This window comes from Cyprinus carpio, chromosome A16, assembly GCF_018340385.1.
Source record: "Cyprinus carpio isolate SPL01 chromosome A16, ASM1834038v1, whole genome shotgun sequence".
Taxonomy (NCBI): Eukaryota; Metazoa; Chordata; class Actinopteri; order Cypriniformes; family Cyprinidae; genus Cyprinus; species Cyprinus carpio.
In genome coordinates, this window is record NC_056587.1 from 9,098,739 (window position 1) to 9,112,251 (window position 13,513).

The following is a 13,513-nucleotide window of genomic DNA, read 5'->3' on the forward strand; positions in this document are numbered from 1 at the left end:
GCTGCTCAAAGCGAGCAGAACAGCAAGTAACGCAGTGTGTGCTTTGATTGCCATGTGACAGTTACTGTTTATGACAGGCTTCTGCAGAGGCTCTCCATCAATAGAGTACAAACACATCGATCAGTCATCCTCCCCTCGGCTTTTAAATGTAGACCCACCCCTCCCGGAGCGCTCAGCAAATGACTTCTGACACAATCGTATATTGATTGCAGTGGAATAATGGAGGAGTCCTATTTTAATGCACCTGCTTTCTCTCTTCGGTGCTCTTTTGTCATAGGAGTCTTATGATTCATCATCTCAGTCACACAGCTTTCATTTCTGCTGGCTGCTTCTGCTAATTAAAATATCCTCTCCTTTTTCCTTGCTGCTCTCCTTTATTGCCACTGGTGAAACTTGATTGTGTCAGCTTCTCGAAGTCAGAAAATCAGTCTTTTACACAAGATTCTTTCAGTATTTATTATTTTGTCGTGCTTGGTATCTTTCCCCTATAAAGATGTACAGTTAGCTATATCAACAGCGACTCAAAGACTACAAAATAAACAGGAAGTGAAAGACGAAGAAGAGACGGACAACTAGAAGGAAAGACACAAAGAGGATCAAGAAGGACCGAAGAGAATGAAAGAGGAAAGAGAAAAGTGGGTACACGGCTGTTTCTACTAGTAAAACTAAAGCATGGGAAGTATACAATTTATAACATTTACAATTATAATAACAGTAAGAATAATAATAATAATAATAACAACGATCATAATAGTCCAAATAATAATTCATAAAAACAATTAAGACTTCTGATATCTTTTAAAGACAAACAAAATATATATATTTTTTTGAATTTTGATTTTTTTTTTTTAAAGATGACGTAACAGTAGTTTGTTCAGTTTTGCAGCTCTAAGCTAATATTCTGTGTTAGTACGATAGCATCGCTTGGTAATGTGGCAAAAGTAATTTTTTATTTTTTTTTCTTAAAAGAGTCATTTAACTTACTTTGTAGACTTTCATACAAATAATGACTTTAGAGATATGTTTCATTGTGTAAGTGTTTTTGTGTTGAGCAATCAAAAAAGAAAAAGAAAAAAACCCATTGAAATTTCTGACATGTTCTCTACAAACTCCCTACCTGTTTTTTTCTCACCCAAGTCGAGCAACTCATAGTTTCACGTTTTCCAGTGTCTCTTAATTAAGCCCCTTTTTACAGCGCCAGAGTGAGCAGTCTGCTCCAATTCATTCCTCTCATAAAAGAGAACATGTCTGATCCCTTAATTATTAACAAACAATAGTGGAGAGATAGAGGAGGGAGAGGAAGGAGCATTGGAGAGCGGGAAACAGAGAGTCACAGAGAGAGGATCAAAATGGGAGAAACTTTTCTTCAAAAGTCAACAGGTTTTGGCCAACATGAGCAGATAATGGAGTCGCCAGATGAAAAGCGCAGATGAATACTTTATGAGGACGGCTCTGAGCTCTCAGCTCTGTCAATGGTGGATTTATTGTCTACCAGCTCAGTCTCTGAGGCCCAAATGCTTTGGCAAATGCAGGGAATTAAAATTTGCTCACGTTGGGACATTCAATAGCTCATAAGCTCTTTGCGGCTTCCCACAGAGACGCTGTTTCACCCAGTTATGGATCGGCCTGTTTTGAATGGACACTTTTCTCTCCTGGTCCTACAATTATGGCTAGTTGTCTATTGTACAAGCAAGTAAAAACAGAAAGAGTGTGTGTGATGGTCTCTTTCAGTCATAATAATTATCCTCTCCTCTCTGCTCTTTCGCTCTCCACCCCGCTCCATTATTGTCTCCGTCCTCTCCTTCCCACTACAACTTCATATGGCACGATTGTGATTCCCTCTGGTTGTCGTTGTGGTGGTGTGTAGGTCTGTTTGGGAACAGTGTGTGTTGCGGTGTGCACTCTGCAGCGGTCCAGTGTTTCTGAAGAGCTCCACTAGGGCGGCGCTACAGTAGGTACTCCTTCTTGCCCTGGCTGGCATCATTGCCATTGAGGAACGCCTCCTGTACTTCACCGTGTTCATCCAACCCACTGGCCTCGTGAGTCAAATATGAACCTAGAGAGAAAGAAAGACAATTTTATCAGAATTAGGTTCATACTTCACCGCAGGAATTAAAAGAGCAGCAGCAACAACAAAAACTTACTAAATCACTTGCTGAGTGCAATTAAATATATTTTCTTTTGAAACAGGACGCCGAAGTGATTGTACTTTTGGTTGTCTTAATTATTGTCTCTTTCTGTTTTGATTTTCATCCAGTAGGAGACTGGGGCTAGTTGATATTTAATTATTAACATTTAAAGGTGCTGTATGTAAGTTTTTGACTTTACTAAAGCATAAAAATACCATAATATGTTTGCAGATATTTAAGAAACATGCTAAGTTAACATACTTGTTTATCTGAAAAACAATGCTACAGTCAGTTATTCTCTTTTGAAAATGTGCATTCCGGGCCGGAATGTCAGTCTCTGTTTTGCAGAGGAATGTCTCGCCCACTGCCAGTTTACCCAATTGTATTTCGGGACCCCAGGTTACCAGTTGGCGGAAAACACAGCGTATATAATTTCATTCATCGTCAAGAGTGCTCGTTCCTGTTGGTGTTGTCAATCTGGCCACCTGCTGTGCATCAAGTCTGAGGAGGAGGGGCTGGGTGAAAAAAAAATCTATATTTTGAATTTGGACTGCAAGTCCTAGTTCAACCACTCTGTGTCAATCCTACATACAGCACCTTTAAAATATGCAACAACCCCAATAAAAAAATTAGTTAAGCTGCTTCTACCTGACATTTATGTGCCTGTGTCGTGTCAAATTAAAGAGCTGTTTGAAACCATCATACATATGCGATGCAAGAGAAAACACATTTGCAATTGGAATTTTGACGAAAAACCTGACTGAAAAACTTCCCAGCATCAGTTAATTAACTTAAGTGCATTTGTAATTTTTATTAGTTTTTAGTTATTTCTATTTAGCTTTATATTACATTTTTGGTTTTAGTAATTTTAGTAATTCAACTTCAGTTAGTTGCCAAAGCAACATTTCAGTTTTTAAAGGCTTCATGTTAATATTTATAATTTATTTCGTTTCAGCTTTATTTCAATAAAGAAAATGATTTAAAATAGTTTCAGTTTTACTTAACAACAACAACACTGCTCCCCATGACACCTAGCCCTGGTGCTCCTCCATATATATTTTAATGGATTCTCAGTGTATTCTCATTTGTATGCATAACAGTCCATATAACTTTCACATGTTCCCCTCCACCTATACCTGAGTGTCCTCAATCTAAACTGTCCCCTGGGGATTCATGCTGCTGTATTAGATTGCACACATCTAAACATTCATCATCAAGTTTCTGCCAGTTACAGCTTCTTTTGCAGGGCCAGCAAAAGTCATCTACTGTAATTGGAGTGAACTTATGCAGATCAACTTTTAATTATTCACAAAATTCATTAGGAATAATAACCTCTGACATTTTACTGCACACTCAACGATTTGGTACATTGCGACCTTTTTATTCACATCATTATATGAAACAATGGTTTTGCCTCTGTGGCTGGGGGACAAATAACTGAAATTACTCGGGCAGAAGTGACTTTGTGGCACCAGCATGACACCATTTAATTAAAAAAATCGATCTTATGTATGTGCAATTTTGCTTTCCTACATTGCAAGTGGCTGATTGGGCCATTAAAAATAGTAATGTCGTAGACCGTGCAGAACCAGCACAATGCATCAGAGCTGTAATGTTCCTCTCCCTCTGCCCTAAGATTAATCACTTCCATTCTGCCTTTCCAGCCACCCCAAGGTTAGACAGGATCAACCCTAATGCTCTCTGTCTCTGAGCCGATGGGTGAACTAACCGCATCTGACTTTGATTGGCAGGTGATCTCGGGTTCCTCCCCGCCCTCTGCCTCCGCCCTAATTTGCAGGTGCAGTGATCTTTATTGGAAACGGTAACACACCGAGATTGCTAGAAGTTCTTAAAGAGTTCAGGGATGAGGTAATTAAGTTTTCTTTATAGATGCACCACGATACGGTTGACAAAAAAAGGCAATTAAACACGAGGACTTTCTTTCTTTCTCCCTTTTCTCATCTGAACACATTTACACTTAAGCATTCTATGTGCCCTCAGGAACACCAAAAAAGAAAAAAAGAAACACCTACACCAACTTTTCTCAACTATTCTCTCCTCCTACTGATTTTTTTTGCTCATCCATTATATCACCTTAGGGGTGGGCGGCATGATCAAAATCTACAACAGGATCACAGTAATTTTTTCCTGTGATGGCAAAGTTGAATTTTCAGCAGCCATTAGTCCAGTCTTCAGCATCACATGATCAGTCAGAAATCATTCTAATATGCTGATTTGGTGTTTTTATGAAACATTTATTATTATTATCAAAGCTGAAAACAGTTGTGCTGCTTCAGGAAGGACATTTATTAGAAACAGAAATCTTTTATAACAGAAAAAAATGTCTTTACTGTCTCTTTTGATCAAATTAATTATAAGTATTATTTATTTATTATAAAGAAAATAAATTAATGTATGAATGGTAGTGTTTATAACTATTCTATACTTATTCTCTAAAACTAATATTCTGCTTGGATTAATGTCAAATAGTAGACATCTGTTGAAACACACTTTGAGTTGAGGTGGCTTGGAAACTGCAAACACTGCATTTCTTGCCTATAAACAAACACCCTGTGATAAGTTCATCCTCACATCATGCTCTGTATTTTCACATTACTCAATGTTTCTTCATGGTTGTCACATGAAAAAAGCAAGTTCTGCTCACTGATAAGAATCCACTGCAGTATAAACAGAACAGAACAATCTCAAGAGAGTGACATTTCTACCATCAGCCAGTATATTATTCAGCCCAACCTTAAACCACCAGTGTTCTTTTTCTAGTTCTTACTAATGCTGGCTCTCACTGCACCAGCAAACACCATCAAACTGGATGAGTGTCTGAACCTGGTTGATGTTGGTGCAGTGTGAACCAGCCTCTCCTCAGTAGTTGAGGTGCTGCATGTCTGTGTGTCACCACAGGTTAAGGGTTTGTAGAGAGAGGAGGTCACCTTTCTGTCGGACGGAGCACCAGATGGTGACGATGAGCACACAGATGACAGTGAAGACCAGCAGAGCCAGGATGCCCCCAATCACTGCATACGGAACAGCACTGTGGGTTTCTACCACTGCTCCAGGGTCTGAGACACACACACACACATACACAGTTTTAGCTTTGGCATTTTAACTTACAAGAAGTGACCTGTGAAAACAAAGAACTGTGATTAAAGCATCATGTTATTTTATTGCTTGCATTTTATTAGTTGAAAGAGACAATGGCTGCAGAGGAAAGATGCCATCAGAGACTGTGTGTGAAGTGTACAGTAAAGTTTTACCTAAACTGACAGATGGGAAACAGTGAGAGCCAGGCAGACACTGAATCATCAACACATGAGGCTGGACAGCACCCTTAAATATTTAACAACCTGTTTACACAACACAGCAGTGGGTAGAAAAGGAAAATAGGAGACATGGAGACCGAGTGAATGAAAGAAATACAGACAGAGAGAGAGCAGAAGAGAGAAAGTGACATACCAGATGAGAATAATGGCAAGAAAGAGTGAGGAGGGAATGTGCTGTATGTTTGCTTGCGGGGCAAAAATCAACAACATAAATAAAGTTTTCACGAGTGCCTGAAAAAAAAAGACAAGCGACCAAATCTTAAAGGAATAGTGATGAAAAATTCTGTCATCATTTTTTTTTCACCCTCACTTAGTTCCAAACCTGTATGACTTTATTTCTGTGGGAAAAAAAACTGCAATAGCTCATGACCAAGGCTGTTATTCTCTAAAATCTGAAAAAGATACAACTTTACAATCAGGGTTATTATCATTAGCTAAAACTAAAACTATTAAAAACATGTTTGTTAATTTAATTAAAGCTGAAAAAATATAATGATGAAAAACCTGAACTAATTGAAAAATAGATAGGTTGCTCTAAAATTAATACAAAAATTATTAACTAGAAATAAATTAAAACTAAAACTGAAATGAATAAACCTTAATAGTGATATATACAGTGATATATACAGTCGCAAAACTCTGCAGGACTGTGGCTTTCTAGTTGCCCACCCTTGCAATAAGGTCTTGTTTGTTATTAGATAATGCATTAGCTAACATTAACTAAAAAACAAAAACTGCAAGAGTTTATTAATTGTTTTTGATGTTAAATGATCTTTAGTCATTAAATCATCTACTCACCCTCATATCGTTCTAAACCTGTATTTTATTTTTATTTTTGTTAAACAAACAATTTTGTTAACTACTGACTTCCACTGTATACACAAAATATCTTATTTGTGTTTCACGGAAGAAAGTAAGTCATACATGTTTGGAATGAGAGTGAGGAAATTATGACAGAATTTTTGTTTTTGGGTGAATCGTCCCTGTTCTCTATGAACCCTCATTGTATAGAAAAGAGCTGTGTGAGGATTCTTAAAATTCACCTTTTTTGTTGCGCAGAACAGCATATGGAACTACCAGAGTGAGTAAACAATGTTTTTTTTTTTTTAAGACTATTAATTTAAAGGTGAAGGGTGTAATAATGTTCTTTTTTTGGTAAGCCAAACCGATTACTCCGCCCCCAAACACACGCCATTGGTTGAGCTGATGTTGCAGTGTGGGGCTGGTCAAGATTTTCAAACAAACAAAACAATGTTTTCACCACAGAGCCCCAGTGTTTACATTTTTTTCGAGGGAAATAAACCTACAAATGGCTTTACTTACAGTTGTCTCTGCATATTAAGATGGGATAAGAGAAAGTATTTAAACATCAAAAAAATTACACACTTCACCTTCACCGCAAATGCTTCAGAAACAGCGGGAGAGCTGGAGAGAGGGAGGTCGCCTTTGAACAGGCTGTCGAGAAACTTTTCATTAGGAGTCCATTTCAGAGACAATGAAAAATTAACGCTTCTCCCTGTCTCATGCACACTTTTCAGAGAACTATCCACCCGGCGCTGAGGAAGAAACATTAAAGAGACCAGATCATCTCTCACTTCTACTTGCAGTTGTCTTACTCTTCTAGTTTGTTCTGGAAAACACAGTCTTTATCTCTTCAATTCTTGCTGGATACTGGAGACAGCAAACAATGTCAGTCAGAAAGAGAAAGAGCAAGATGTGTGAGAAAGATAGAGCCAGCACAAAAAGGGTCATAGATTCAATGACTGTGCACTTTGAGGTTTGTGCAGTGTTGCGTGATGCTGATGTCTTGCAGTACAGTGAAGTCTTTTAGTAGTTCTCTCAGGTGGGAGGATCAAGGGCTCCCGTCTGACCCGACCTCACATCCCACAACATCATGAATGACAAGCGATGCTGTGTAGAGCCGGGCTTCTTTTAAGGGGTCATTGTGTCTTTTTTTTTTTTATCTCTTTCTTGCTCTCTCTTTTAGCATGTGTTTCTTCATCTGTTCACAGCCTCTTAAATTCTAACGAAAAACAAGGCGCAGCAGCTGAGTAGATCCTCTGGAGAGCAGTGCTCGTGCTTCAGACGACAAGGGCACTTGGAAGACAATAGGATTGTGTGCACATGTATCTTAAGGAACATTAATAAACACAAAACATGAATGAGCAGATGAGATGCTAGGTGATTTAACAGGAGAAAACATGGAACGAAATGGTTTCAAAGTAAGCATTGGAGCAGAGCCGTCAGGAAGGAATTCGCATATGTTGAGGTGGAAGACAATTAAAAAACTGGATTTGCATTTCCTGAAGGAAATAACAGTGTTTGCAAGTCAGCATACATTAAAAGGAAAATTTAAGGTAAAATGAATAAAAAAAAGCTGTGAAATCAAAGACAGAAATTGACAATACTATGCAGTGTAGATTGATGAGTAAGCCTATAGTGTACTGCCTTTGTACACAGAAGGAACAGATCAAACCTTTAGTATGCAATTTTTTTTTAGAGTGAATTTTAAAAAGACCAAAGCTGCTTTGCAGTTCGCCTACCTATACTATTCCCTAAAACTGTCATTTTGTGAATAAAAAGTATGCTTTGGGACATATTATCACATCATAAAAATGCAATTTTAACAGCCAATCTGTCACATTGTTACACGCATCCAGTTAGTGTAAACTGGCCTGTCAATCATCTTGTCACAGGTTACATTCTCTGTACCTTGATTTTCCAGTCGTGGGACATGCAGAGAACTCAACCTCATGTTTTTTAAAAGTTAATGGCCAAATGTATCTTTAAATAGTTCATAATGTTATTGCAGCTGAAATATAACACGGATTACATTAAATAAACATTTATTTAAAAATAAATGTTGATTATTATCACTCAAACATCTTTATCTTACCTTCTTTACCATCAGTCTTGCATATCTGCCATTTTTGTAGTTTTTTATACCTTTTTTGTGTTTGTAGTTCTAAAGCGAATCCTCTTCCAACATGCAATGGGTAAGAGTGTGCACGGATTTGCACTTTAAATTTTTACTGGAAATTGTAGACCATCCAAGTAACTTTTGGATAGTCACTTCAACACACCATGATTGGAGACACATTTATTCTAATTTCAAATATTATTTAGGACAGCTAGTGTGCGAAATTTATTTATTTATCTCTTAATATTTCTTATATCTCTTATAAATTCCAGTAATTGACTAAATGTAAATGCAAGACTAATCTAAAAATAAATGAAAGACACAATACAGTTTAATGTAGCTAGATCAGAGTTGGACAACTAATACCAAATTAGATGCTAATATGAGTTTTCCAAGGCTATAGTGTTTAACAATATATTATAAGTAGTGGGTGTTTGGGATAAAGTCTCAAAAATTACTCATAAGTTTTCAATGGAATCTGTCATAAAATTATTAAGAAAATAATTTACAAAACAAATAAACCAAGCATAAATAACCGCAGAAATTTGTGTAGAAGAATGAGAAGATAAAATATTACTACAATGCTCGTTATGCAAGCACTGTAATAAAACTGTCACTCATTACACAAATGAAGAGGTTAGCCAATCACAACAGAGGTTGTTTACATAATTCTTACAGCTACAATAGCAAAAACAGCCTGATTTATTCTAAGGGATAGAAAGAAATGCAAATGTAGTCATGCAAAACTAAATTATGACTATTTTTGGTGCAATAAACTAACATTAAGTACAACTCAGGAAACAAAGGGAGGTAAAAGGGAAGTGAACAATGTAATGGAGATGAGGTAAGGTGAGGTGATGGAAGAAGGGTTACCTTGGTATTCCTTTGTAAATCTGGAGGATGGAAGGGTGTTGTGAGCGATGGCAGGATGAGAGTTGGGAGGGATAGACACTACAAGGGAATGGATTTACAAGAGGGTTATTTACTAACTACTGCAGCTACATACAAGCACATGCAGGGGAAAACACAAGCAAAATGAGGCCTATCAGTGTGTGAGTGAGTGTACGAGTGTGTGAGCAAGAGATAAACTGTGATGTTCATGAATTATACCCCTCTGCCAGGGTCAAGGGTCCCTTTGCGGGTAACATCTCCAGCCAGCAGGGTGCAGCAGCTTCCTGTTCCACCCTTTCATCTCTCACCACTGCAAAACACTGCAGTTACCATGCACCCCGGGCTCAGCTCTCTCTCTCACTGTAATCTTCAATCCCTCCATCCCAAAGATCATCAATCTTACTGCTCTGCTCACCATCCTCCACACCTCTAATATAAGCACTAGCCTCATCGCTCTTTCTCGCCCCATCTCGTTCCTGATGCTGCCTCGCAGCTCTCTCCTCTATCTGCATATGGGTCTATCTTTTTATTCAACAAAGAGCAGCAACAGAGTATTAGTTTGCGTATGTGCGTGGGCTTCAAAACTTGGAGGGATTAACAGCTTGGTACCAGACCGATCAATAACCGACGCAGATCAATATCCCAGGACCACCATGACTCTTCAGAAAGAGGAAGGCAGCTAATCATCACTCTCATTCCTCTCCTCTCAATACCTCTTACCTTTCTCTGTGGCAAAACTTCTAAAACTGTTCAGATATTTAAAGGTATAGTTTCCTAATAAACAACTGCTTTTAAAACGTATTCTTAAATGACCCAAAAAGGTGAATTCTGTCCTTATTTACTCATCCTCAAACCTTTATTTTATGACTTTTATACCTTAGAAAATAAATTCTTCATTCTTCAGACCATAAACAAGGACTGGCACAAAAGGACCATAAGATTTTCATAATCATTGACCATACAACTAGTTCCAAGTCTTCTGTAGTCTTACTATTGATTTGTGAAAGATACTAACCAAATTAACACTGGGAATAATTGATATCACTGTGAACCACTGTGACCGGATCACTGAGTTAGTGAGTTGAACTCGATATCAGTTCCATTGGGACAACAAAATCAGTTTTTTGTGAACCACTATAACCAATTCACTGAAAAGATCCACAGATCAAAAATAATTTGTTCACAAATCAAAAATGGCTACTTCTCCCATTATCACAATGTGAAAAAAGAACGAAAAAAGTAATGAAAAATTAGTGAATAACGAATTTGGTTTGGGCTGTTTCTTGCATGAAGACTGCATATCACTTTAGAAGGCTTGGAGTATAGCCCACAAATCATGTGCATGACTTTTGTTATTTTACGGGGGTTTTGGATCCTTTTAAAGCTTGAACGCTTCAGTCCCAATTTATTGTAATTGCATGGAAAGTAGCAGGAAAGTAGCAGGCAAATTTTCTTCCCCTTTTGTGCTCTACAGAAGAAAAAGAAAGCCATACAGGTTTGGAATGACATGTGGGTGAGTAAATAATGACCGAATTTTGGTTTTGGTTGCCATATTCTGTCATTTAGATCCTTTCTTATTACATTTCCTGTCCCTCTTTCCTTTCTCCGCTCTGTTCAGTGCTCCCACTTTCTCATTCATTACATTTCTCTGTTTTTCATGCACTTTCCCCAAAACAAATCATTTTAAAGGCGCTTCTTCTTCCCTGCTTCCTGCACATCATTACAGCTCAGGCTGGAAGCTGATAAACATTTCATCACACAGATGTTTGGGTGAGTCATGTCAGCAATGTTGTGCTCTGCGTTTTTGGGACATTTGTGTGTGTGCCACATTATAGCACCAAAGAAAGAAAGAGTGGCAGATCTTCAAGTTGTTCTAATTCTCTCTGTATATGGAGTCTGTAAATCCCACAGTCTCTCACCTCTCCCCTCTCTGCACAAAGGCCAAGTCTCTGTCGTCTACTCGACACACTCTTCGATTCGCCACGCTTAATATTCCTGTCATGACTATCCAAAGATAAAAATATGACATTTTCAATTACTATATCCCCTCTTGTTCACGCTTTCTTCTCCTTTTCCTGAATTTCACTTCATTAATTAAGTGCCCATGTTGTGTCTTCCAATTAGAGCCACAGCTCATTACTGTGCTACATTTTTTCCTCTCTCCTGAAAGCAACACTGGTTCTCCTTATCTCTTTCTCCATCCATCCTTTCACTCATTTCAGTCTAAGTGGCTCTCTGAGGCCATTCAATTGTAATGGTTTTTATTGGCAGCAGGATCCATCATAGCTAAGTTTTATATAAGCATGGCTACAGGGGACTGTCCTTTGACCGTTTGACCACTGGACAAGCTGCATCTGTGGAGGTGAGGTGTACACGTACACATATTCAAATGTGCTTTTCTGTGGTGGGTCTTTCTAATAAGTTAATGAAGTTTTTCTAATCTTGAATGTAGCACTGAGACACCTTTTTGCATTTTTGTATTTTCATTAAAGCATTGTTTAGCATGTTTAAGACTTTTCCTCATAGAGACTTTTGGCTGCTGCCTACAATGTAGGTGATTTCAGGTTTAACAGATCTTGTGTAGGCTAAACCTGAACCCACACAGATGCATTCCAACAAATATAAAAAGTAGTTACACATTAAAATGTTTCTTAAGTGGGTTTGGGTAAAAAAAAAAGTGTGTACCAAATATATATGCAAATATTTCCAGACAGACAGAGATAAAGTAGCACAGACACACTTATATATCAGTCAGCCTAAATTGCGAAATTTCTAAAACAAAGTCTCCTCCTCTGTCTTTTCGTCTTTCCTGACTCATTTTGTCTTTCTCTCACCTTCCTCCAGTTTATAATCATCATTCTGTTCGTATTGGCTGTAATTCTTCATTTTGCACTTCATGGCCACTTTAGACATAAAATAAATCAGTGAGAAAAGGTTTGTCAGTGCGAAGCAGCAAGATATTGAGATCAGGCCTCCTCCACCCTCTCGTTTCACTGTGACTGCTGACTCATCATCTCAGTAGTTCTCCCTCATCCTCTATCAACCTTCAGCAGTCAGCCATGTCTCTCTTTTTAGTTGCACTGAGCATGGGATTTCCAGCGGGTGAAACCTAAATACGCTGATACCGCTGAGAGTTAACACCAAATCTTGTTCATTTACTCCCACACAAACACATTAAATGGGAAGGTCGGCGTTCTGTGTAGGAGAGCAATGAAAGAAAGAAAAAGGAAGGAAGGAATACTGGATGAAGGGAAGGCAGGTAGGAAGAAAGGACGTAAGGAAGGATAGAAGAAACAAAGAAAAAAGGAACAGAAGGGGTGGAAAAGGCAGAAAAGAAGAGAGGGAGGAGGGAAAGAATAAAGAAAAGGTTAGAGGAAGGAATGAAGGAAAGAAATAAGGAAGAATGAAAGGAGAAGAGAATTGAAGAAAGGAAAGAAAAAGGGATGTAACTAAAGGAATAAAGGAAGGAAGGACAGAAAAAAACGGAAGGAAGGATAAAAAAGGGAAAAGAAGGGGTGGAACAAAGGAAGTATTAAACCTAAGGAAGGAAAGGAGACATGAATTAAGGAGGGAAGGATGAGAGGAAGGAAGGAAAGGAGAAATGAAGGAAGGATGAAAGGATGAAAACAAAGAAAGAAATAAATGAATGAAGGAAAGGAAAAATGGAGGAAGAATGTATGAAAAGAAGAAAGGGCAAAAGAATGAAGAAAAAAGGAGGAAAGTAAGGAAATGTAGAAAAATAGAGGGAAAGGAGAAAAAGGAAGGAAGGAACAAAGCAATTAATAAAGTAAGGAAGAAAAGAAAAATTGGAAAGGTGGATAAAAAGAAGAAACAAAGGGAGGAGGAAATGAAGGAAGATAAAACAATCTAAAGAAAAATGGAAGGATGGAAGAAGGCAGGGAACAAATAAAAGGGGTAAGAAAGGAGGAAGTAAGGATGGATGGAATGAATAAAGGACGAAAAGAATGAAGAAGTAAAAGAGGGAGGAAAGAATGCAGGTGGGAAGGAAGGAAGAATAAACAGGCAGAGAAAGGGATTCCTGGGACATTTTCTAAAGTGCAGAGGTGTTTCAAAGCTAAGAGGCTCACCTACACAGAACCGCGGATAGAACGAGTGGAAGAGAGAGGGAGCGAAGGATAGAAGCGGGATGAAAGATGACATTCCCACCCACCTGCGCTCTCCGAGCTGCCTCGTTAAGGTGCGTATTTGATGGCTGTCGTTATCATGCAAAAAAG

The 13,513-nt window shown here is 38.2% G+C and overlaps 1 protein-coding gene across 3 annotated transcripts in view; it reads right to left on the reverse strand.

Annotated features, from left to right (window-relative positions):
* Positions 1-441: 441 nt before the first annotated feature.
* LOC109104745 (cell adhesion molecule 4) overlaps positions 442-13,513 on the reverse strand; it is a 126,614-nt gene continuing 113,542 nt past the window's right edge. For 2 of the 3 annotated variants that reach the window (XM_042772451.1, XM_042772450.1), the window contains exons 7-9: positions 9,261-9,338; positions 5,078-5,206; positions 442-2,056 (exon numbers count right to left, since the gene is read on the reverse strand). In XM_042772451.1, coding sequence (XP_042628385.1) covers positions 1,947-2,056; positions 5,078-5,206; positions 9,261-9,338 — 317 coding nt within the window. In that variant the 3' untranslated portion in view covers positions 442-1,946. The remainder of the gene's footprint in view (positions 2,057-5,077; positions 5,207-9,260; positions 9,339-13,513) is intronic. The other variant, XM_042772452.1, reaches the window with a different exon arrangement.